This window comes from Pollicipes pollicipes, unplaced genomic scaffold (assembly GCF_011947565.3).
Source record: "Pollicipes pollicipes isolate AB1234 unplaced genomic scaffold, Ppol_2.1 Scaffold_7261;HRSCAF=8764_pilon_pilon_pilon, whole genome shotgun sequence".
In the NCBI taxonomy this organism is placed as follows: Eukaryota; Metazoa; Arthropoda; class Thecostraca; order Pollicipedomorpha; family Pollicipedidae; genus Pollicipes; species Pollicipes pollicipes.
The window spans coordinates 10330327-10354074 of NW_023597054.1; the positions used below are offsets into that span (position 1 = coordinate 10330327).

General features: G+C 56.1%; 3 protein-coding genes across 11 annotated transcripts in view; 2 read left to right on the forward strand and 1 right to left on the reverse strand.

The window, feature by feature from the left end:
• LOC119112039 (ADP-ribosylation factor-like protein 6-interacting protein 4) lies at nucleotides 1–4361 on the forward strand. Of its 5 annotated transcripts, none has more exons than XM_037236002.1 (3): nucleotides 1–164; nucleotides 845–1440; nucleotides 3623–4361. In XM_037236002.1, exons 2-3 carry the CDS (start codon nucleotides 845–847, stop codon nucleotides 3753–3755), a joined length of 729 nt encoding a protein of 242 aa, XP_037091897.1. In that variant the 5' UTR covers nucleotides 1–164; the 3' UTR covers nucleotides 3756–4361. The 5 variants fall into 5 exon arrangements, with proteins under 5 accessions (XP_037091897.1, XP_037091898.1, XP_037091899.1 ...); XM_037236003.1 differs by having other exon boundaries at nucleotides 857–1440; XM_037236004.1 differs by having other exon boundaries at nucleotides 6–48; nucleotides 857–1440.
• A 183-nt stretch (nucleotides 4362–4544) lies between these two features.
• Nucleotides 4545–13284, reverse strand: LOC119112038 (stAR-related lipid transfer protein 7, mitochondrial). 2 transcript variants are annotated; one of them, XM_037235998.1, is made up of 9 exons: nucleotides 13031–13284; nucleotides 9771–10035; nucleotides 9058–9260; nucleotides 8504–8600; nucleotides 8149–8305; nucleotides 7308–7468; nucleotides 6559–6741; nucleotides 5981–6065; nucleotides 4545–5576 (listed from the first exon to the last, which is right to left on the reverse strand). In XM_037235998.1, the coding sequence occupies exons 2-9, from the start codon at nucleotides 10026–10028 to the stop codon at nucleotides 5371–5373; spliced, it is 1350 nt and encodes a 449-aa protein (XP_037091893.1). In that variant the 5' UTR covers nucleotides 10029–10035; nucleotides 13031–13284; the 3' UTR covers nucleotides 4545–5370. The 2 variants fall into 2 exon arrangements, with proteins under 2 accessions (XP_037091893.1, XP_037091894.1); XM_037235999.1 differs by having other exon boundaries at nucleotides 4545–5628.
• Nucleotides 13285–13638: 354 nt separating this feature from the next.
• Nucleotides 13639–23748, forward strand: part of l(3)80Fj (lethal (3) 80Fj) — a 40927-nt gene continuing 30817 nt past the window's right edge. Inside the window, exons 1-17 of one of the 4 annotated variants that reach the window (XM_037236960.1) lie at nucleotides 13659–13685; nucleotides 14000–14032; nucleotides 14355–14470; nucleotides 14864–15062; nucleotides 15526–15718; nucleotides 15998–16141; nucleotides 16487–16739; nucleotides 17171–17349; nucleotides 17886–18083; nucleotides 18375–18530; nucleotides 19071–19227; nucleotides 19492–19742; nucleotides 20013–20172; nucleotides 21242–21366; nucleotides 21714–21892; nucleotides 22271–22481; nucleotides 23047–23245. In XM_037236960.1, coding sequence (XP_037092855.1) covers nucleotides 14362–14470; nucleotides 14864–15062; nucleotides 15526–15718; nucleotides 15998–16141; nucleotides 16487–16739; nucleotides 17171–17349; nucleotides 17886–18083; nucleotides 18375–18530; nucleotides 19071–19227; nucleotides 19492–19742; nucleotides 20013–20172; nucleotides 21242–21366; nucleotides 21714–21892; nucleotides 22271–22481; nucleotides 23047–23245 — 2713 coding nt within the window. In that variant the 5' untranslated portion in view covers nucleotides 13659–13685; nucleotides 14000–14032; nucleotides 14355–14361. Of the gene's footprint in view, nucleotides 13788–13999; nucleotides 14033–14354; nucleotides 14471–14863; nucleotides 15063–15525; nucleotides 15719–15997; nucleotides 16142–16486; nucleotides 16740–17170; nucleotides 17350–17885; nucleotides 18084–18374; nucleotides 18531–19070; nucleotides 19228–19491; nucleotides 19743–20012; nucleotides 20173–21241; nucleotides 21367–21713; nucleotides 21893–22270; nucleotides 22482–23046; nucleotides 23246–23748 lie in introns of all 4 variants that reach the window. The other 3 variants (XM_037236958.1, XM_037236959.1, XM_037236957.1) reach the window with 3 other exon arrangements.

The window sequence follows — 23748 nt, forward strand, 5'->3', positions numbered from 1 at the left end:
TGAAGGGAATGGGAGGATGTGGGACCAGGGGGCGTTGGTATTGCCAACGTATGACAGTATATGAACGGATTCTCGGTGTAAAGGGCTTGGTTTTCCGGAAAAAGTGTGCTTAAAATACATGTCCAGCTTTTAATATAATCGTTAGGTGTGAATCCAATTTTTAGGTACGGAAAGTACGCGGCGTCTACTTGGGGAGTATCTCTCGCTCTTGCGCGCGCCGAACTCAATCCAGGCCCAATTGCGCTGAATTGTCGAAGGATGGTTGGGTGAAAACATTGCAGAGTATTTTTCCAGAAATTAATATTGCAACATGATTGCTTTCCACAACATTGGTTCTGTGCCCTGAAATTAGTTGTGAACATCCTGGCCGCATTTACAGTGTGCATGTGGTAAAATTGTTGAAGTGATCTTGCTGCTTCATGAGGCATGTTGAATGTACCATGTTTTTTTGGTCTTGACTGTGCCTGCCAAAAATTTTCAGAATGGTAGTAATTGTAGACCATACCTGAGGTAATGATTGTGGAAGGTAGTTTATCACCCCAAGCAAAACATGAACTCTGGAAATAGTTCTGTGTTCGATTTGTGTTTAACAGCAGCACATTGGTCTGAAGTCCCTTCATCACTGAACATCCATTTTGTCATTGCTGAGGTCAAAACTTTATGTTACATCAGTATCTTAATTACAATATATATATATATATATATATATATATATATATATATATATATATATATATATATATATATATATATACTTGTACTATTGCTTAAACTCAAAGTTTTTGATATAGAAGTAGCATTGCTGTTTGTGATGTTTGGTTGACCATGCACTTCACAAGTGCAGATGTGCTCACAGGCCTTTATCATGGGCTCAATCAAGAAAAAGACATCAAAGTCCTCTGACTCTGAGTTGGAAAATGAAAACTGCCGGGGAAGGGCCACCAGAAAGCCAGCTCTTCGAACTTCACACAAGATAAAATGCAAACGTCGCAGGACCGGTAAAAGCAGCAGCAGCAGCAGTGGTAGCAGCAGCAGTAGCAGCAGCTCACCAGAGTGTAGATCTTCTCAGAGAAAGACTGCCCAGGTATCTTCAACAAGAAAGATGTCAAAGACATGTGACAAAAGGTGCAGAAGTAGCAGTGGGAGTAGCAGCACCAGTAGCAGCAGCAGCAGCAGTGATGAAGAGCGGAGGCGCAAGGTTCAGAAAAAGCGGGCCAAGAAAGAGAAGAAGCGACTAAAAAAGGCTAAGAAGAAATTGAAAAAGTTGCAGAAGCAGATGAGTGTCTCTACCAGTAAGGCCAGCAGTGATGAAGAGGTGATTGGCCCAATGGTTCCAGCAGCCGGTGTAGGCCAGGCGATGAAGCCTATGACCAAGGAGGAGTGGGAGAAGCAGCAGAGCGAAGTTCGCCGCGTCACCGACCCCGAGACGGGTCGCAGTCGGTGAGTGTCCGCGAGCTGCTCGCACCAAGCAATCGCGCCCATGACCAGCGGAGGTTGGTGTACAATCCAATCCTCAATGCACGTGATGGCTCAGGCTGCAGGTCGGGCCAGGGAGTCAACGTCACCTGTCCGTTTTGCGGAGGCATCCTCCGAATCCTTCAGCACATGTCACGAAATTTTGGTTTGCTAATTCTGCAGCCTTTTTACATCAGGCCATGAGTTCCTACCATAATAGCCAGTTATGATCGCGTTCACAAGCCCTGCTCTGAAATAATTTCAAAGATTGGATTTCAGGTTTGCATTCCTGGCATTGTGCAGAACAGACATTGTTTAGTAATTGTGAATGTGTGAATGGGTAGGTCATGGAGGTCGACATTGTTCATAACCGTCGTTAATGTTGCTCGAAATCAAGATCACACCAAACCAGACCTGTAAAAGAAGTTGATGTGTTCCCATGAACCCGCTAAGCTATTATCCAAGGTGTTAGATGCGTCTGTGACAATGTAAACGGCATTTTAACCCAAGGTTACGTCTGGTCGCGTTCGAAAACACCTGAAGTTCATTGTTAGTTGGCCTCAAGATGTACCAAAGTCATCGTCGTTCACGAAATCTTGGGCGCTCTTGAGTGCTTGATTGCCTCGAGTGCCATTCAAGGTCAGGCTTGTATGCTTGGCCCGCGGACTGGAACGTGAACATAGGCAAAACAGGGATGATGAAAAGGCGGCAGGCAATATCGCATTATCATTTCCAGGTGAATGGTGGCATATTAAAGCCTGCACTAGCTTTGTTGTTCGACATGCGCAAGGCTCGTGCTAAGAGGCTAGGCTAGGCTAAGGCTAAGGCGGTGATATATAGCTGGATCTGGGCTCGCGTAACCAATCCACATTAAGATGCTGAAAAATAACGGGGTTAAAAGTTGAAGGTCGTGCGCTGGGTCGTCCAACCCGTTTTTCAACTTTTAATCTTGCTGTGCCATTAGGTATGGAATCAGTCAGGGGTTTCGTGTCGATCCCTCCTTACACTGCAAATTTAGGCTAGACTGTCTGAGTTTGCCGGGTTTATGTCATTGGAGTGTGCGGCGGGTGACCAAAACCTGGTTTGCCGTGTTTGGTGTAACCCCCACGCCCATACGACAATTCAGTTTCCGAAGCGAGGCGAGTTTTTTTTTTAGAAACATGCAACCTTCAGAATGGTTGGTTGCATAGGGTCAGAACCGACGCTAAGCAGCGCGTGGACCCTGGCCCCACCATCCGATCGTGATATTCCAGGGCAACGGCAGAATTTTGTTTTGTGGCGAAGGTTTAACGTACGGCAATGTCCAATGCGGTTCTCTCAAACCCTCTTACGTCACCCGACATACGCCGCGGCCGCTGCCGACGACCGGAGGGGGGGGGGGAGGGAGAGGAGGGAAGATCCCAACCAGGGGTGAAGGGAAGCTCCTAAAGAATCTCGAACCGCTCTGACCACGAACAGGTGAGTTCGAATGTAGACACTCTAGTCGAGCAACCGGAACGGAGTTGAAAGTCGAATGTCAATTACGACAGCACTTGCGCCCGTAAATACCAGCATATGATTTCACCAGCATATGCGCCCGTAAATACCCCGATCGACAGCCTCCATGTAAGCAGATACGATTGTTCCTTCGTGTCATTACATGATTATTTACTCCATGCCGGGGGGGGGGGGGGGGCTGTGCTGCCTGGAGCGGCGGGTCGAGCATTACCCTGTGTTCCGCCGCTGCGCTGCTGTGCTCTGCGTGTGGCCACTGCGCCGCGGTGCTCTGTCCCTCCACCGCCCGGCTGTGCCCTTTGTCCACGGTCCCTTATGTCCCGCCGCTGCACCGCTGTGCTCTGTGTCTCGCCGTATCACCGCTGTGCTCTGTGTTCTGTCGCTGTACTGTCCCGCCACTGCGCTCTGTGTCTCGCCGTATCACCGCTGTGCTCTGTGTTCTGTCGCTGTACTGTCCTGCCACTGCGCTCTGTGTCTCGTCGCTGTGCTTTGCGTCCCGCCGCTGCGCTCTGTGTCTCGCCGTATCGCCGCTGTGATCTGTGTTCTGTCGCTGTACTGTCCCGCCACTGTGCCCTGTGTCTCGTCGCTGTTCTCTGTGTCCCGCCACTGTGCTCTGTGTCTCGTCACTGTGCTGTGTGTCCCGCTGCCGTGTGACGCCGACTGCCGCCGCCAGGCTGGTGCGGGGCCGAGGCGAGATCCTGGAGGAGGCCGTCAGCAGGCAGCGGCACCAGCAGATCAACAGGGAGGCAACGCGCAACGATGGCGCCAGCTTCCAGAAGGAGATGGCCAAGCGGCTAGCTCGCTAGGTTCCCACCCGCCGTTTTCAATGCTTGCGTATGTCTGGCGTGTACTTGATGTACTGCAGTCGTTATTCAAGGCTGTGTCACTGTTCATTCAAGGCTTGTCACTTACGATTGACCTGTTGTCAGTTTGTTCGATCTTGCGTGCTCTCAATGGTTTGCCGTTGTTGCCCTCGTGTGGTTTTCGACAGATGCCCGCTAAGTGGAGGCAGTTGACCCCAGCGGTGTTCTAGTACTCCCTCCGGTGCAGCGGTGCGTTTTCAGCCGGCTGCACGAATGTACGTTGTTCAGCCTGGTAGAGATTGGGTACGAGTTGGCGTGCGTTTGTAACCGTCACTGTACCCCAGCGATGTTTTCACGGTTGAGGCAGTCTGCCCACGCCCCTCCAGCCGATCGGCGGGCGAGCGGCAGACGCATGTCGTTTCGGCACCCCGACCCGACAATACGGGCAGATCGAAAGAGTGATCATCACGTCATGGCCCAAGTCACACGGCCGTCGTTGGCTGGCGCTCGGCTCAGTAACACCGATGCCTACAAATCGCTGTGGGAGCTGGCGCACGGCACGGTACGGCTATGTGATGGTCTTGGGTAAATACATACTTGGAAAACCTCTGTGCAAGAGCATGGTGAAGTCGAGGGAAACATGCAGTCGGCATTCCTAACCAGTGGCCCACACATGTCTACTGCTTTAGTCGTGCGATGCAAGCAGGGCTAACCTGTTTCACCTCTCTGCGCATTTAGTGACGAGTAAAAACCCGTAAACCATCATATAGACAATGCTTTCACAAAGCCGTCTTTACAACTGTATTCAGATGACGTCACCGGCCGTGCGGGGTGCCTCCGTGTGCACTGCTAGAGGCGCAGCGTCTAATGGGACCATCCAGTGCCTTATCGTTGCGGGGCACACCTCGGTTCACTCCTTCCACACATGCAATTGCCACGTGTACGTCTAGCGCACTCCTCCGCGGGGCAGACACAGCTGCATTTCGCTGATCAGCCTTCCAGCCGTCCCGTTCGCTTGTGAAGCCGGGGATCTCGCGTCTCTGTGGCGCCCGGCCGCACGACTAGCCCACCAGGCACGGTGGTCAGGAAAACTGCATGCTCCAAACACGTACCACGAAAGTGACGCGGAGCCTGTCCTGGCCCGCTCCGTCGTCTGGCCGCAGCGCCGCGGGCCGCGGCCGCGCGCGCCGGGCGACAGCACGCTGTGAGCACCTTGGACACACATTTGGCTATATACAGTCGTCACTAGGTTCTGGGGTGTCTTTGGAACCCTCCAAGTGGCTGCGCTGCTAAAAGCACATTCGGAGGTACTAGCAGGACCTTTGTAGCCGCGAGCCTGACGCACAGTACTAGATGGGCACAGCATGAGTTCATTGCACCTGATCTGATGCAGGGACATTTGCTGGCAGTGGTACATCGTACACGGGTGTGTCACCAGTGCTCGTACCAGTGAAAACCTTTGTGTATTAGAAGCATTTGCCACAGGTGCTGAACATGCTTCACAAGATTCTGAGACCACTCCGGGATATATCCACAAAGTATCTTGTGTGAGCCACTAACCAGGCCGCATCTCGCAATGAAGACACTAGCGCCACCTAGCAAACCGACAATGCTGCCATCATAGGGCGGGCGAGAATTCGCCGCGGTGGCTGCAGGCTGCGTACTCGGCGCGGGGGACGCGGCGGCCGGAGCCGCTACTGCCGGCCAGCGCCGGCCGCCGCCCGGGCTGCAGGAACTGCAGCGGCACCGTCACCTTGCCGGCCGCCAGCTGTCTCTGCACGACGCGCGCCGCCTCCGCCACCCGCTCCAGAAAGTTGGGCAAACCTGGCGCACAGAGACGACCGACGCTGGCGACGAAACTCAACGGGTACCACGCCTGGGCGCAGATGATAACCCCGGTTGATTTCTTTACTAATAAGGGGCTTAGCAACGACTAGCTTAAGCACTTAGCTTAAAACCAGACACAGTTGCATTACACATCTCACAAACGTTTACAAAGTTCAGTTCATCTCCCCGCACTGCACAGCGGGCCACCGCCGCCCGGCGTCGGACCCGTCCCCTGCCCCCCCCCCCCCCCCCTCCCCCCGTCACATGTCTGCACTGCGCCAGCTCGCGTCAGCAGGTCCTCACGCCAACACCGGGCGCTCGCCAAGGCCGGGGGTGGGCCCCATAACGCGCGGCCCGCCCCAGCCGGCGTGTACGGCACGGCGCCAGCGGCGGGGCCTCACCTGTGGCCGCCACATAGTTTGTGATCACCGGAGGCAGGTAGGTGCCCGGGTCGTCAAAATACGTCAGACCGAAGTCCAAGCCTGGCTGCAACATCACCGTGCAGAATTGTGAGCAGAACACAATGGGGGAGCATGATGGTGTAACTACACACGACTGTACTTTGTAATTGTGCAATGCGCTGCATGTACCCTGGATCGCGCACTCGTGAAAGGAAAAAAAATATCAAAAAATGGAGGCGCCAGCAGCACCTGCCCTGACCAAGCTGTGTGTGCGGTCGACTGACTGTGACCGGGGGCTGACCCAGTCAAACTCAGTGTGCAGTCGGATGACCGTGACCTGGGCTGACCCGGTCAAAATCGGTGTGCGGTCGGATAACCGTGACCTGAGCTGACCCGGTCAAAATCGGTGTGCGGTCGGATGACCGTGACCTGAGCTGACCCGGTCAAAATCGGTGTGCGGTCGGATAACCGTGACCTGAGCTGACCCGGTCAAAATCGGTGTGCGGTCGGATAACCGTGACCTGAGCTGACCCGGTCAAAATCGGTGTGCGGTCGGATGACCGTGACCGGGGGCTGACCTGATCGAACTCGGTGTGCGGTCGGATGACCATGACGGACCAGTAGTGTCGGACGCGCACCACGCCCGGCCGCTCGGGACACTCCGGGTGCCCGGTGCAACGGGACACGATCGTCATCTGGCGCGCCGCCTCGTCCACGTAGTAGCGCCGGTCAAACACGTAGTCCCGGTTCTGGAACATGCTCTGCGGCCAAGGGGGGGGGGGGGGGGCGAGAGATGTAGCGCGCGCGACCGAGCGGCCGCGCCTTGGCTCATCCCCTGCCAGTGGCGACTCCGATGGGTGGCATCAGCTGGGAGACACGCGAACGTGTGCTCATGCCCAGGACATGGAAACCATCAAATCTTCGTCGACGACAGACACCTCACGCCTCCTGAGCGTAACACAAACACAACGTATGGTGAGGTTTTCCCAACCCTCCTGGTACCATAGAAACAGCATTGTTTCATGTTCCATTAACATGAGCTACACGGCATGCGACCTCACGCAGCCAAGACCTTGCAGACTTAAAAACTGCACCATCTAGACCCAACCGAAGGGCGCGACAGGCTGGGCACCGAGCAGGCCTGGTACGGACCGCACGTGCGATGCAGCTAGGCCAATGCCGTCCATAGTTGTTCACGTGCGGGCGCGGGCGCCGACATCCACAAACGAACATACACCTCAGACCGCCAGACATACACTCAGACGGTAGCGGCCGCCCCGCCGTGACGTCACACCAACCGGGAGCCGGGCATGACGTCACCACTGACCGGGAACCGGACGCGCCAGTAGATGACGTCGCCGTGCTCGGCCGGCCGCGTGTCCAGCGTGTGCAGCTCGAGCACGCTCGGGTCCCACTGACTGCGGTAGGCCGTGTTCAACTGCACCTCGAAGAACGCCTCTGCCGACACGTCCCCGTAGGAGCCGAACACTGGCGGCGGGGCAGTGACGTCAGCCGCCTCCGCGTCAGGCGGTCGAGCAACGCGTGAAGAGCACCGTCAGTAGGGTATGACGTCACTAGCGACGGACAACGCCAGCAGAAGGGTAAAACGGGTGGCGAACGGCCCTGCCGGTGTTTGAAAGGTGACAGACGTGCCGCGGGTACACCAAGCTTTAACGTGTGTCATGTGTCATGCTACTGGGGCTTTACGACGCATTCAGCTGCTGAGGCTCGCCTGCTGTTCAGTTGCTGAGACATGGCGTCGCGTTCGTTCTGAGACAACGACGCGTTATGGACAAGACAACGCGTTCAGTTGCTGAGACAACGCATTCAGTTGCTGAGACATGGCGTCGCCTGTCTCTCACCCTGGCAGCCAGTGCGAGCACCGCGAGGAATCGAACCCCGTATCTCTGGTTTCCCAGACGCGCAGTGGTTAACGTAGACGCGTTAACCACTACACTACCGGCATCCCACCGAGCTTCAACAAACACATGTCGAGTCACCAGTGGCACCAGAAGGAATGCGGGTAAAAATCCATTCAGTCCACAACACAGCACGGCACGACACGCTCGGCGAAGGTACACTGATTGCCAAGCCGTGTGTGGTCGGTTGCCGGTCCGATCCGGCGGCGGCAAGCGGACGAGGGTCGCCCCAGCTGGCCGCCCGGTCACCTTTGTAGGAGTAGAGGTGGGCGTGTTCGGGGTGCTGCTGGCGCCACACCACCACGTGGTTCCGCTCGATGAACGGCACCCATGAGGCGTCCGGACCGCGGTTGACGGCCGGTGTCGGCTCGCCGTCGGCGCATGCGCAGTACGCCACCTTGTTCACCTGGTGATGCACAGGACGCGGCGTTATGGACAGCTGTGGCGACCTCTGTTGTTCAAGACGTTTCTCATCAGCGTGGCATAGTCAACAGCTGACATCACATAGGAAATTGCCAACGCCCCAAACACAAATGCAATCGGGCCGAAAAACAGTTGGAGAAAGCACAAATGAGAACTGCCCAAGCTTTTCGTCACATCTTACCTTTCTGTCGATGAGCTGCCGTTTTCCGCAGTCTGGGCACACGATGCTCTCGTCGCACAGCTTTACGAAACGGTCAAACTCCTCCTCATAACCATGACTGCAAAGGACAACAATCCGTCATAACTTGCGACAAACAGGACATGCCATGCGAAGAACAAACATCAACGCAGTATGCCGGAGAATGAATCACAAACGCCAAACAGAACTGATTACAAAAAAAACAACAAAAAACAGCAGTGGTCATCCGACAGTGATATAATATGAAGACGGAAACCATTCGATCCCCACAGTGTCACCGTGTGTCAGCCAGGTTGGGCGATGTTCGTCACCATCCGGCTATGACGCCGCCCCGAAAATACATCATCGAACAACAAATACATCCATGAGCGCAAATAACACCATTCGAAAACACTCGCGGCCGTATCCCCGAAACCACTTCCGATATACATAGCATGCCGCCCACGCGTGGCCCCAGGCTTCAGTGCAGCCGCCGGCCATGGCCGCTCGCCCGTGCCTTGGCTGGCGGACGGTGCGGCCGCCGGCGCGTGCCGTACCGGGCGGGCGGCCGGTCGGCCGGGACCGGGCCGTCACCCTGGTCAGCTGGCCGCTCCTGCTGCGGCGCGGCCGGATCAGGCCCGCCCAGCAGGGCAGCGCTCAGCAGCAGACGGCGGCCGTGGGCGGCCAGCAGGCGGCGCACGGAGCGCAGCATCTCGCGCAGTGCCTCCCGCTCGTACAGGCTCGAGTACAACTCAAACAGCTGTAACACGCGCAACGGGCGGGTCATAACCTGCCGTTCAGGCAGGCCCAGCCCAGTCCAAGCAGCTCAAACACACGGGGCACAGCTGCACAGTCACTGGTCCGGTTCAGACAGCTGCGGCAGGGCGGGGACAGACCGTTTAGCACCGTTCGCTCGGATCATCTCGAGTGCGGCTGCAATAGTTCCAGAATACAGGGTACGATCATAATACTGTCCGTTCGACAAGGAGCCGCCACGACCGCACAGAACATTCCAGTTCAGGGCCGTGTGGGGCGGTTGCAGCCAGTCCGCAGCCGTCGGCGAGTACAGGCTCGAGCGCAGCGAAACAGGGCAGCGCAGGGAAATCGAACAGTCAGACGCGTCATCCCGGCGTGAAAACCACCTTAACAGAGCAGCAGCGACGGCGACATCAGCAGTGCATCGCAAGGCACACGACTGAGCGCCAGTTGGTTCGGGCCACGCCCTGGCACGCAGCCAATCCTGCTCCGACTAGCTGACCCCGGCGCTAACCTGCATGGTGCGGCGCGTGCGATAGATGAGCACAAACTCGCACTGGACCACGCACAGACGTAGCATGATGCGTGAATGTTGGCGCAGCACGGCCAGCAGGCGGCGCTGGAGCGTCATCAGCGGCTGTGCTGTCCAGCCGGAGAGCGTGCGCTGCTGGCCGGCCGGCTGGAGCAGCAGCGGGGGCGGCAAGCGGGCGGCGCGCGCCGCCGGACCAGCCGCTGCCGCCGCCGATCGGCTCGTCTTCAACAGCGCAAGCATGGCCGGCCTGCAACCACGGCCAGCAGTGATGCTCAGCTGTGGATGCTGTGATGCGTGGCTGGCGCGTGACGCCAGGTGGCATTGGTTAGGGGCATTTTCAGCTGGCTAACCGCCACAATGGCAAACTCACACTGGATAAAACTGATGGTGTTCACTGGTGGCTTCCACGTCACAATATGGCACAATCATGGGGATACCCAGCATTTTTTTCTTTGAGTACTACTAACATGTCACCAAAGCAGCATCCATGGTGGGCATTCGGAAAAGTATGACATAAACCTGAAAGCACACATACACACATGATGTAGGCATTGTCAAACTTGTAAACGTCACGGCGGGAAAATGCTATCACCATGAACGAGGTAATTGGAGATTACACCATGGATCTGCACAGTCTGATTCATTTATTTTGGAGTATTTCTAGATGGAGTTTGTTCTTCTAGTATTATCTCAAACACAATAAAAGTGACAAATGTCCAAATAATTGAGGCAAAAACAAACAAAACAAAGACCAATGCCAAAACTGAATTTCCATCACTGGTCCTATACAATCATCACAGTCATATGATCCTGCATGCAACAAAAGTCCACAAATTATTCAAATTTGTATGAATAAGGCAAGTGGCAAGCAAATCAGGCTGTTCATAAGTTGTCAAGACTGATGACTGATTTTCTCAGGACCACTGACTGATCTGTCCACAGCTGTACACAAACATGGAGAGACACTGAGATCTGTTCCACATTACTAATACCTGTTCTGATCTCAAATTAAATATTAACTGTCAAACAGCAGAACCTTACAGTATTTCTGCATCTGTCTTCCACCATTAATTGGGGGTAAAAGAACCTTATAACTGACATGGTCCTCTGTTATAATGGCTGCCTGTGGTAACAAGCTCAACTGACAATGACCTTGTGTGAACAGCATCTCTGCAGTCATAAATGATGAAAAATATTGCTGAGCTCTTTTTTTATCCAAATTGATTTAATGGGCAAACCTTTTTTACCCTAACCAACTGGTCAGCCCTTTGTTGGAGACATCTTGTGATCCAGTAACACCTCATGCATCCAATAACTTACATCATCTATCATCATCAATAGCATCAACAAATAGAAAATGGTGATATTTTAACACAAAGATGCTTACATAGACTGCAATGCAATTCACCACTTTCATGAACTGCATTGCAATCTGCAATTTGACAGCTTTTCAAACCAGACCAAGTTTGAGGCAGCACAGTCTGTGGATAATGCATGCATCAAACATACCTGCATGACAAAATACCCAGTATGACCTATTCAGCCCCAACAAAAAGGCCTTTGTAAAAATACATTCAACTTATGGCTTAACACTGTGACAGATGGTTCAAAACTGCTGTATGTGTTGCATGTCAATTGATAACATGAACCTTAGCTCATGTCATCCAAGCTGATGTCAAGCTTGCAACTGAACAGAAGGCTTTTTTTCTTAAGGTGAGCAACTGGTGACTGCTGACATCTGAGGCAAGATCAGCAGATATTGAGAATGTGGGCAAGCAAAGCATCCATCTTAAACCTAGATAGCCTTTGGCATTGAAGAGTTGTATTTTGATAGGATGACAGTAGCTCGTTTAAGCTATTTTGATACCCCTATTGCCAGTCTACTTTATAACACCAAAACAGTCAATACAAATATTCAAAGCTTATAAAGCATCCAAAGCTATCTGAGAGCAATTGTAATATGCAGTTTTCAGAGAAGCCTCCCTAAGTTTAAGATGGCTATAGTGTGTATTCAGATCAGATGAGAAAGGCTAAAAATGCTGTAAGTTGACCTCATCACAAAAATGAACTAACTTTGAATGCATGCTACATCCTTGTGACTTAAGAGAAACCCTTTAAGAGGTGAGATGCATATGCCAAGAAACATAAAAATTAAATATCTATGCAGTGAGCCTGTGAGACTAACAATACAAAAATAGATCCCAAAGTATCAATATGATCTATATAACTTCCAAGTGGATGATTTTTTATCCTTTCAGAACATATGTTAAAGCTGTGACTACTTCCTACACCCAGTTGATCTGACCCACAAGTATCATTAATGTACCTGCTGTTCCTGCAAGGGTCCCACCTATAGTCTCCTTTTCCATCAAGTAAGATATTAGGAAAGAACAGTCAAGCTGAACACCAACTCTGTGCCTGGCAAGGTGAGCAGATGGAAATGATACAGCAGAGCATTTCTAAAAATAAAACAGTAAGCATGTCCCTAATGACCATATCATTACCGCTCAGCACCTTACTGCATTCAAACCATAATGGCTTGAATGGTGCTTTGAGGAAGTGGTTTCAAATGTCATTTCATAACAATTCTTATCTTAGGCTACAAAGTGTCTTACTAAATATGTCCCTTGTAGCAGCCAAGTTCTAGAGACTGTTCTGCCATGTGAGCACTGTAACTCAAAGTGCAGAAAGTTTGGTGCATGATGGCATACATTTTCCTGCATAGACAGAAAATGTTTTAAGACCTTATCATTTCCTTATGACAATGATGGCACATAAGCATTTCTTGCAGTTGATGCATTTCAGCAGACATGTCAGTCTGCCAGCCTGCCTTTTTTGATACTATTCTTGCATTATCACAATTTCATGAAATATCAACTTAAGATAAAACAGAACTATTAGCCTTGTTCCTCAGAGAAAAGCCAGGAGAATGGAGACATAGTCAGGTAGATATTTTGGCAACATGCCTTTATCAAAACAATGACAGAAGTGAATTTGCTTCTGTTATTGTTTAGTGGAAGTGAGCTCACTTCAGCTTTTGTTATGACAAAGAAATGGAGCTGAAATATCAGCCCAACTATATCTCCATCTAGTTGGTTTTCTCCAATCAATAATGCTATTACTACCATCTTGTCTGTGACAAATGTTCCTCACTAACACACTGAACAACTTACAAAACATTACCTTTCTTTGCACTGAAACTAGAGTACAACATAAACAGATCTCTCAGCTCTTTAATTTACCACGTAAGTCCCTGAAATCGTCGTTACATTCGCTGCTATGGCGGATGTGACGTGCCCAGCGTAAAACTTCAGCCTGACGTATATCTTTTTTCTTTTGAGTCATGCAGCCTGGTCTAGGCATGGTTGTCTATCAGCTGGACAACACAAATAAAACATGTTTGAAAATTCATTAGTTCGTGCTCTTTCAATACGCTTGAATCTTTCGGCACAATAGGTCCAGCAAATAGGAATATCGCCCACCCGCAACACGCCGCTAACCTGGTCCAGTGCCTGAAGCGCCTGAAACAATCCCTTTGATAGGCGTCAGCTGCTTTCCCAGGGGCATGCCTGCAATCGTCTTTTCTACGCCAAATAGGGTATTTCATATGTGCAGCCAAATTGAGTGATAACTCTTTACGTAGTTATGAGGACACGAGAATTCATAATGTATAATGTACTTCAAGAGAGAATGAAATAATATTATTGTTTAATCATTGATACTTAAAGAGTAATTAGTCTACAAACTCGCATAAGTTATAATTAAAATGCCATCTAAGCCTAAGGATTTTGGTGAGGTGCAGCTGACGAAAAATAACTTTGCTCCGATGGTGTGGGGCGATCACAGCGCAGAAATTCTCCGCCAACAACGTGTGCGTTGGATAGGGCGATTGAATTGGTGGGTTTTGCCGGTTGCGATATTTATGGTATTTACGTAAGGAGTTAGGGTTAGTTATCATTCAAGGGTGAGCAAAGAATTTGAGGAGTCAAGCACTTCCAGGTGGGGAGTGCTGTGGTTTATATACATGCTTTCATGTACATCGTGTAAATTTGGTAGTACATATGCTATGTTAACGCTGCCGTAGCACAGTTTTAGCGCGCTACCTATCGTGATTACACTGGCACGAATTGTGGTGGCATGTCGAATATGTTGGCCGATGATGGTGACACGTATTGTTGTTGACATTGAGCTCATGCTTAACCATATTCCAGACGTGTGATCGAGCCAGCCCGGGCATTATATAGGTGATTTATTAATTAATTATGTTGATGTATGTACTATGTATTATTTAAATGTATTAATGTATTAAGTGTATTAATTTAAAAACATAGCCAATTAAATTTTACAGAAGTTGAACTTTTTTGGCATGTTTTTTGGTGCTTGGGGGGGGGGGGGGGGGGTATTTATAAAGCAACAGTGTAGCCATGCCCACACTTTTGATACCTTATAGTTATTGCAAATTATTCTCAATTATTAATTGTTAGGCTTGGTCATCATCCCTTTGACATATTGAAGCCTACACCAAATACTAAGAAATCAATGATTGTCATTCAATTTTTGTTTCAGGGCACAGATGGAAGAGGTAAAAGCTATGCTGAAAGAAATTCCTGGGAGGATTGGTTCTGCCAGCCTCACAGAGAGGCGACATGTCTTTGACCAGCTGGACAAAGCCATTAAAACAGGTATTTTAACTTCTGTCAACTAAAATAAATGCATGTGGACAGTTATTTTTAATGTAAACCATGACCTCACATGGCGATATGTGTCCAGTTTAGGATGACTATTCCATCCATATTCTTCCAAGATATGACATTAGCTGCTCTGATATTGTGTGATTTGCAAGTATCATGAAGTTCAGCTGCATATTCCCTTGCAATGTTTTGCTTCTGACCCATTATGCTGTTGGCAATTTCCTGTGACCTCTCTCTGGCACTGGGCATCAGCTGGCACTCATGTAGTCAGGCCAGGGTGTTTCCTATAATATACCTGTATGTGATGTGCGATCTGCCACACCACAGGCCATGCTGTGTCTGCCATGACATGCCCGATTGTTGTGACACACCCCACCCTGACAGCTGAGCTGCCAGAGCCGGCCGTGCGGGGCATCTGTCGGCTGCTGGCCTCCACACTGTACCGCTACAATGACAACAAGTCGCGCGCCCTGGTGGCGGCCGCCGTTCGCCAACTGGCCGCGCACCACGCGGAGGCGGCTGGCCGCCACCTGCCGGCGGCGCTGGCCGACACGGCCCGCGCCTGCAGCGCCGCGCACGCCTCGTAAGTCTGGCGCCGGGCCGCGGCCGGCAGGCGTTGGGTCGACCCACAGACGAAAGACGGTCGTCGGCTTGTTTAATGAGAGAGCGATGGCTCAGTAACGGTTGTTGCTCTCATTGGTCGATAATATTGGTGCAGACTAAATTAGTGCGAGCATCAGGCAGTTGTCTGGCGATTAAAAGATACCTGGGTTAGTGCACAGTCTATGGGCAGTTCACCCGGCTGTGGGGTGTGGCCAGGGGGAGACCCTCTGTGCTCCCTCAGCCATACCCCCTGTTAGACAGTAACACTTATGGTCATGTCAGCCACACACACACAGAATCAACAGGGGCCACTAGTCTGCTATGGATCCGTCCCATTCACTGCGATGGCATTGCGTGGCTTGTTGCGCCGGCTGAAGACATGCCCACGCCGAATGAGCCCACGCCCTGCCCATCTGACGTCCGTCCTGTTGGCGTGTCGCCAGCAAGTCGAGCGCCGGCACGCACTTGGTGGCCTTCTCCTGGACTTGCACGCTGCTGGAGCTGAGCTTCGCCGCGCCGCTGGCCGGCCAGCAGGAGTTCGCCGCGCTGGCCGGCGTACAGGCGCGCCTGCTCACCAGCGTGGTGGCCTCTGAGCAGAACAAGCTGGCGGACAAGGCACACAAGGCGTTCAGCCAGGTGATGGGTCAGCTCTCGGCCGCCCCAGAGCCGCCCGGGGCTGCTGCCGCCGACCTTCCGCTGATGCCGGGCGCGGTCTGCGGCCTGCTGTGGAAAGCTGAGACCGTTTTGAAGTCCGTTGACAAGCTTAATTGTGTGCGGCTCTCTTTGGATTTATTTGTGGTATGTTGTTATACAGAATACCGCAGAAGTCTCGTCTTTTATACAGCTTAGTTTCAAGTGACGCGTCCGCCAGTAGCCGTGTAGCTGTTTTTTACGTGTGCATGTGGTTAATTTCAGGCGTTGCGGACGGACGAGCAGGTTGAAGCTTACCTTGGGTACCTCAGCGCGACCGAGCTGACCCTGGCGGACCTGGTGCTCGGCTCTCATGTCGTCCGCTGCCTGGCCGGCCGGAAGCAGACGGACCAGATCGCACGGCTGAAGGTACGCACGCCCCTCGGCAGCGTGACGAGCTGCGGCGGCGCGCGTCGAGTTAGTGTTAACGGGCCCCCGTGGCGCTAGCTGTCAGTAATCATTTCGCCTGCCGAGCTCGTGTCGCGGCAGCGGATCCCGTCTGCGTTGGATTTTGCTCGAAGTGGACGTTCTCCACATACTGCAAGTCTGCATGTGTCTGAGTATTGCCCTTGTGAACCTGTGCTGCTGCGGCACTTGCTTGTGGTTGAAACCTCAGTATAGAAGCAGCCCTCCCTCTCGTTAGTCGGACGCCGCGTGCCGCCCATCTCTGCCGCTGCCTGCCGCCGACCGTGGCGTCGTCTCCCGTCCCTACAGAAGCCGTTGCTGGCGGGCGTGGTGCGGGTGGTGGTGGGCGGCAAGAGCCGGTCGCCGGCGGCGCCGCTGCTTTACTGCGGCCACGTGCTGCGCCACCTGACGCACGCTGAGTTCGGCGGCGAGCTGCTGCCGGCGCTGGGGCGCGCCCTGCTGCGCAGTCCCGAGTTGGCCGTCAGCAGCGCCGCTGCCCTGCTCGACCGGCTCCAGCTCGACCTCAGCCAGTACGCCGGCGAGCTGGCCAAACCGCTCGGAAGTAAGTGACACGCGCCCAGCTGTTCGCCATGGTTATTAGCCTGGAAATGCGTGGGGGCCGCCTCCTTGAAGGTCGTCGATCATGGCGGCATTGGCGCTGTTCTTCGGCGTGCGTTACGGGTCGTCGGGCGTAACCCCATCTTTCATTGTATTGTCACGCTCTTTTGAATCCGTCGCCGCGGTAGTGAAAGACCGGAGTACGGTGTTGATTGAGCGAGCCACATTTAGCGGCCCGACATCAGTTGCCGAGTTGGCTAGAGCGGCGGCCAACATGCGGAGCTACATCCAGTGGCCCGACATCAGTTACCGAGTTGGTAAGAGCGGCGGCTGACATGCCATCGCCCGTTAAGAGTCGCTGATGTACGTCGCGGCCCAACTGACCAAGCTGACCCGACGCTCTTGGACCGCCTAACCGCCTCCACCCCCGCACAGCGCACATCCACAGCAAGGACGAGCAAACGCGCGAGGACACGAGCCGCGCGCTGCTGGCGCTGGTGCGCCACTGCAGCGACGCGGCGGCCGTGCAGCTGCTGCTGGACCGGCTTCTGGGCGTGCTGCACGGCTCTGAGGGCAAGCTAACCGTGCTCGATCAAAAGCTGGCCGTCCTCAAGGTGTGACCGGGAGTGATGCTGGTCGCTGGCTGGGTTGAAGAGCGTTGTTGTTTTCTCGTCGCTCACTACTCACAGTAGATGGCTTTGTGGGCGACTTTCCGGGATATGAGAGGCATTTTGTTACTGTCCTCGCCGCTGGCGACATCCCGGCTCCAGCACGAGAGGTCGTTCAGTTGGCGCTGCCCCATCTCGGTATGCACAGTCAGAAGAGCTTACTCAGTGGCGTGTACTGAGTGAAAGCTGCTGTCGGACAGAGCTCAATCACTGACGTGTACTGAGTGACAGCTACTGTCGGGAAGAGCTCACTCAATGACGTCAGCTGAGTGACAGCTAAGACCACCCACGACGCGGTGTGAGCGTGGGCTCCTATTACGGCACGCAGCCGTAACGGCAGCGTAGTTCTAGATTCGGTTGAAGTGTGAAGCGTCCGTCGATGGCGACCAGGTCGGCTGCTGACTGTGGGCTGGCCGTTTGCGAGGCGCCGGTGCGCTGCCGACGCATCAGGCCTGGTCGTGACGATCGGCGCCGGTCGGCAGGCCGTCGGAAACCTGTCACAGAGCGCTGTGACGGGCAGCAGCACCCAGACTCTGGTGTCCTCGGCTGCCGGCGGCTTCGTCCGGGTGTTTGAGTCGGAAGCTCACGAGGGCACGCTGGTGGTGGCGCTGCGTCAGCTGCGCCGGTGGTGTGCCTGCATCGCCGGCCAGCCGCCGCCGCAGCTCGTGGATTGGTTCAAGGTACGGCGCGTCTCAGGGCGGCTGACGGCCGTCTGCCGCCGCCCGCCGCCGTCCGCCGCTCCGGGCATGGCTCAAAGTGGGCTCAGTAAATGGCCATACAGGCTTCATATATGTATGCATGGTTTGATTAGGAATACCAATTGGTGCGTGGAGCGCATTTGAGCTGAAGCTTGCGCTGAAACCCGCTGTTCCCCTGTGTTTACCACTGAAACTTTTAAGTCGTGAAAACATATTCCATCGTGTTTGGGATTGGTCACAACTTAACCACTGGCGCTCGCGCCGCCACCGCAGAAGTGCCTGGGCCTCAAGTCGACGACGTCGGCCGCCCGTCTGGGCCACCTGCTGTGTATGGAGGTGACGCTGAAGGGCGCGGCGGCGCCGCTTCTGGCCGACATCACCGAGCCGCTCACCAAGACTGTGGAGCGGGCCGTCGCCAACAGCTCCCAGGTGAGCGGCGGTGCCGGGAGCGCTGCGGACACGGCCCGGCCGCGGCCGCGGACAGCGCGAAGCAGGTCTCCGCTCCGGATGTGGCGCGCGGAGGCGAGCCGGGGCGGGTCGGCGGCCTGTCGGGCGGCGGCGGGCTTACTGCCGCTGCGTGCTGGATGGGATCAGGGCGAGCCGGGCCGGGTCGGCGGCTTGTCGGGCGGCGGCGAGCTTACTGCCGCTGCGTGCTGGCTGGGATCGGGGCGGGCCGGGCCGGGTCGGCGGCCTGTCGGGCGGCGGCGAGCTTACTGCCGCTGCGTGCTGGATGGGATCAGGGCGGGCCGGGCCGGGTCGGCGGCCTGTCGGGCGGCGGCGAGCTTACTGCCGCTGCGTGCTGGCTGGGATCAGGGCCAGCAGGGCGGGTGCTCACGCCGATGTGCCGCGTCAGGCGGCGATCGGAGCTGGTGGCCGGTCGTGTCGCGTCCTGGGCCCGCTCTGGGACCGCAGTGACTGTGGTGTGCCTCGACCGGGATGGTGCGTCTGACCGCGCCTGACCCTCCCCAGGTGCCGGTGGTGGCTGAGGGAGTTGTGGCCGCTCTCCTGCTGCTGCGGCTTACGGATGTCGACCCCGCCGTGAAGCTGGACAACGTCTTCAGCATGCTGCTGGACGAGAAGCGGACCTTCTTCAATGAGAAGTTTGTGCAGGCCGCCCCTGACGATGGTATGGCTTGTCCAAGATTATCAAGCTTACTTCTACGTGACAGTAATTAATGTGATGCCCTCATTGGAGACCAGCAATTAATTGAATAACCAATTTGCGATGATTGTACCATGGTCCACAAGTCCGTATGGAATTCATCGTGTTGGCTGCATACAGTTACGTTCAGTTCAGTTAAGTGGTAGTTGCAATGCACCGGCGTGGTCCGCCCTCAGTCACCACCCGCTGGTGACGGCACCAGTGACCCGCCCCCTCCTCCTCCACCAGCGGTGACCTGCCTCTGTCAGCTGTGCGAGCGGCTGTTGCACACGCACGCCGAGCGAGTGTCGCGCGTAGCCGGCGCCGACCGAGCCGTGGCGCGCGCGCTGGTGCTGGTGCTGTGCCGGCCGGGCGCGGCGCTGGTGCGTGCCGCCGCCGCCGCCGCCACCCGCCGCCTGACGGCCGCGCTCGGCGGCGCCCAGCTGGCTGCTCTTATGCTGGACGAATGTCGCGACTACCTGGACAGCGTCAGGGTACAGGTGAGCGGCGCCGCCGACGGTGGGTGCGGACCCAGCATGGCCGGACGCCTGTGGCCCGCGCAGTGCTGACGGCTCAAGCATATTCTCGGGAGCTGGCCCAAATGCTGATGGAATCGAGTGCGCGTTGTGGTGCTGGTGACGCTGCCGCCTCATCAGCGTGTGTTGCGTTGGCGTGTGAGATATGAGCGTCCGCCAGTGGCCGACGTCCAGCGCGGGCCGCTGACGGACGTTGCCGGTGCCTTTGTGAGCACGAGCCACGCGTGTTGGCAGCCGTCGAGCGGGGAACTCGAGCCGGCCGAGCCGCCCTGCCTCACCTCCCACCTGGTGGCATTCTGCCTGGGCGCCGTGTGCGAGATCAAGGACCTCCAGCAGCACGAAGCCGACATGCTGGCACTCCGGCTGCTCCAGCCCGCTCATCACCCGGCCGTCGGTGAGTACCGTACGGCAGACGAGACCGCTGCTCAGGCGGGACCGCAGCGGCTCAGACGGGACCGCAGCGGCTCAGACGGGACTGTAGCCGCTCAGACGGGACCGTAGCCGCTCAGACGGGACCGTAGCCGCTCAGACGGGACTGCAGCGACTCAGACGGGACCGCAGCGGCTCAGACGGCACCGTAGCTGCTCAGACGGGACTGAAACGGCTCAGACGGGACCATAGCCGTTCAGACGGCACCGTAGCTGCTCATACGGGACCGCAGTGGCTCAGACGGGACCGTAGCCGCTCAGACGGGACCGTAGCTGCTCAGATGGGACCGTAGCGGCTCAGACGGGACCGCAGCTGCTCAGACGGGATTGCAGCGGCTCAGACGGAACCATAGCGGCTCAGACGGGACTGTAGCTGCTCAGACGGGACTGAAGCGGCTCAGACGGGACCGCAGCTGGTCAGACGGGACCGTAGCTGCTCAGACGGGACTGAAGCGGCTCAGACGGGACCGTAGCGGCTCAGACGGGACTGTAGCTGCTCGGACGGGACTGCAGCGGCTCAGACGGGACCGTAGCGGCTCAGACGGGACCGTAGCTGGTCAGACAGGACTGCAGTGGCTCAGACGGGACCGTAGCTGGTCAGACGGGACTGCAGCGGCTCAGACGGGACCGCAGCGGCTCAGACAGGCGGTGAACGGACTCAGCAAGCGACAGCGTGTGTCTTTCCAGTGCTTCTGTCGATCATCACGGGTCTTGCACATGGTTTTTACGCGGGTCCGTGGAGCTGCTCGTGGCTCACGGACACATGCTCAATCCGCGGGTTGTCAACGGGCTTTCACAAAGCTAAGTCCGTAAGCTCTCCGTATAGCTTCCGCGGCGTTGCCAGCGGACGTCCCGTCCCACAGGAATAGCATACTGATCTTGTGAGATGTACGGCGGGCTCCAGAGCGTGTCGCCAGAGGGCTGTTCAGCGCAGTGCCAGCCGTGTCACCTGTGTGCCGTTGTGTCGCGTACCCGTCCCGTCGCCCGGCTGCGCTCGGCGCCCGGAGTGCTGACGTGGGGCGCTGTGACCGGCAGTGGCCGACCGGCCGGACCTGTGGGTACGCATCGTGAAGTGGCTCGGCGTGGGGCCGGTCCAGTTTGTGGAGCGCCACCAGGCCGACCTGATCCGGCTCTTCACCGAGGAGTACCGGCCGACCAAGGTACGTGTGCGGGCCGACCGTCCGGTGCTGGTGTCGCCGCCCGGTGCCAGGCAGCCGTCGTCGAGGCCACATTGGCACGGATTGGCTCAAGATCTCGGTCAGGGGACTGTGCTGTGCCATGTGGCCTTGTCTGGCTGAATATTCGCCTAGAGCTCTACTGCCGACTATTTTGGTAGTGGCACTCGTGACCTTAGACCGTCCGCGATTCGTCGGCGTTGGCCTCTCGCGTGCCTGCGGTGACTATGTCCGGTGTTGCGTCGCTCACGCGGACTCGTCTCGTGCTCAGCCGCCTTGTGTCCCCGCGGCGCCCAGCGGCGCTCTGTGCGTGACCGTGGCTCGCCCACCAGGCGTGGCAGGCGGCCCTGTCCACGCTGGTCTCGCTGGCCGGCGACGCGCTCGTGCCGCCTGTCGTCCAGTTCGCCATGTCGTGTCTGCGCGAGGAGGCGCTGATGACCGTATCGCTGGAGGAGTACAACATCTACCGCACGCCCGAGGGCACCCTGTACGACACCAGCGTCAAGGACAGGTGCGTCCGTCAGCGACGAGAGCGACGCGAGCGGCGCCTCTTCCACTGACTATGACACGATGGGGTCGCCGGTGGGCTTCTCAGGCGTTGGCACCCGATGATGTTGACACTGCATCTCTTCATAATGGTCCCTTTGACCCCGCATATTACGACACATCCGAGCGCGCCCCCATGGGGCGAATGGACCCCAACGTGCGTACGTGAAGTTGCCCTGATGTCAGACCCCGAACCCTCATCCCCTGTATCCGGGCGTCCGTCGTACGACGCAACTGGTGCACCTCAATCGGACGCTGGCGCGCGCCTCAGTCTGACGCCAGCGCGCGCCTCAGGCTGACACCGGCGGTGCGCCTCAGTCTGACACTGGCGTCTCCGCTCCAGCGCCAAGGAGGTGCAGTCAGCCAACATCAAGCGTGACAGCAAGCTGTACTCGTACAAGGAGCAGATGGAGGAGCGTGCTCTGCGGCTGGAGCTGGAGGCCAAGCGGCGCCGCGAGGGACGCGCCGTGCCCGAGCAGCTGACCGCCAAACAGAAGGAGGCCGTGGCCCAGCAGCTGGAGAGAGAGAGCAAGATCAGGAGTCGGTTGGTCGAGGTGCGCCAATCAAGACCCGCTGTTCAAAGCCCATTCGGTGCCGGCCATTGGTAAATGGGCATAACATGATGGAAGTTGCACTGCGACACTGCCGATAATTTTGTGGCCAATGAGTGACACTGTTGTGCGTTTGCAGTGTTGGAACATAGTACTGCTGCGTGCAGGGGCGTAGTTTCGCAAAATGAGTTTGGGGGGGGGGGGGGTGCTGAATGGTAAAAGATGATCCAACCTGGCCCTATGCCAACAGTTGGGTTTGTCCCCGGATTTTGCTCATTTCCAGTACAAAATGTGTGTGTGTGCGGGGGGGGGGGGCTGAAGTCCAAATTGGGGAGGGGTTGAAGCCCCTGCCCAACTGATAAGGAAATGACACCCCTGGCTGCGTGTCAGGTCCCAATGCTTGGCCTTTTCCATGTGTGCTGCTGTTTAGACGTGTGGTCAGGTTTGCTGGACATTCGCTGCTCATGTGTAAGTGCTGCGCGCCGCCGGTCCCCTGCCTGGGCGCCTCCGTGCTGTGCTCCGTCACCCGGTCGGTGTTGCCTGACTGACGGACGGCGCCGGTCGGTAGGTGGACGCTCGCTTCAGTGCAGCCGCGTCGCTGGTGGACGCCGCCGCTGCCGGTGCCCCGACGTCGCTGCAGCAGCAGTACACCGAGCTGCTGCCGACGCTGGTCTCGTCCCTGCAGTCGCCGCTGGCGGCGCCCGTCACCAGCCAGCTGTGGCTGCGGCTGGCCCGGCTGCCCTTCGACGCGCCTCAGAAGCCTCTGGGTGCGTGCCGGCCGCGGCCTCGCGCTGAAACCGGGCTTTGGGGAATGACTGGGTTGGCTTGGTGTACCGAGTGCTTGATGCGTGCGTGGAAAGCTGGCGTGGTCCGGAGGAGGGAGGGGGGGGGGGGGGGGGAGGGGGGCATGCTGGTGTGCGGTGGGTTTTGGATCCGTGCGTGCTGGCTGCTTGTGGAGGTCGGGTCCTGGACCTGACGTGGGACAACGCGAGCGGTAATCCACATGTCTGAGGGGGCTCCGGGGCAGATATATTACTCCTTGTCGCGCCCTGTCTCTCTGCCTCCGTTGATGGGGGAAAGCCGTGGCAGCGGCGTCGAAGTCCGAACAGAGGCACCTCTCAGGGGACTCTGAACTGACCAGGGAGCGGGGGACAGCACACGCTCGGGTGTGTTCGCACTGGCTGCTGCGCCGCCGCGTCGGCAGACACCGAATGGGGATCCGCCTCAGAAGTGTCCTCAGACGCTGGGGAGCGCCGCCGTCCGGCTGTGA

Bases quoted from the DNA above. Each gene is read 5' to 3' on its own strand.
- LOC119112039 (XM_037236002.1), top strand. From the start codon at position 845: ATGTGCTCACAGGCCTTTATCATGGGCTCAATCAAGAAAAAGACATCA. The intron at 1,441-3,622 runs GTGAGTGTCCGC...TGCCGCCGCCAG, and splicing joins CCCGAGACGGGTCGCAGTCG to GCTGGTGCGGGGCCGAGGCG.
- LOC119112038 (XM_037235998.1), bottom strand. From the start codon at position 10,028: ATGCTTGCGCTGTTGAAGACGAGCCGATCGGCGGCGGCAGCGGCTGGT. The intron at 7,469-8,148 runs GTGACCGGGCGG...CCCCGCCGCCAG, and splicing joins CCACCTCTACTCCTACAAAG to TGTTCGGCTCCTACGGGGAC. The intron at 5,577-5,980 runs GTGAGGCCCCGC...TCTGTGCGCCAG, and splicing joins AAACTATGTGGCGGCCACAG to GTTTGCCCAACTTTCTGGAG.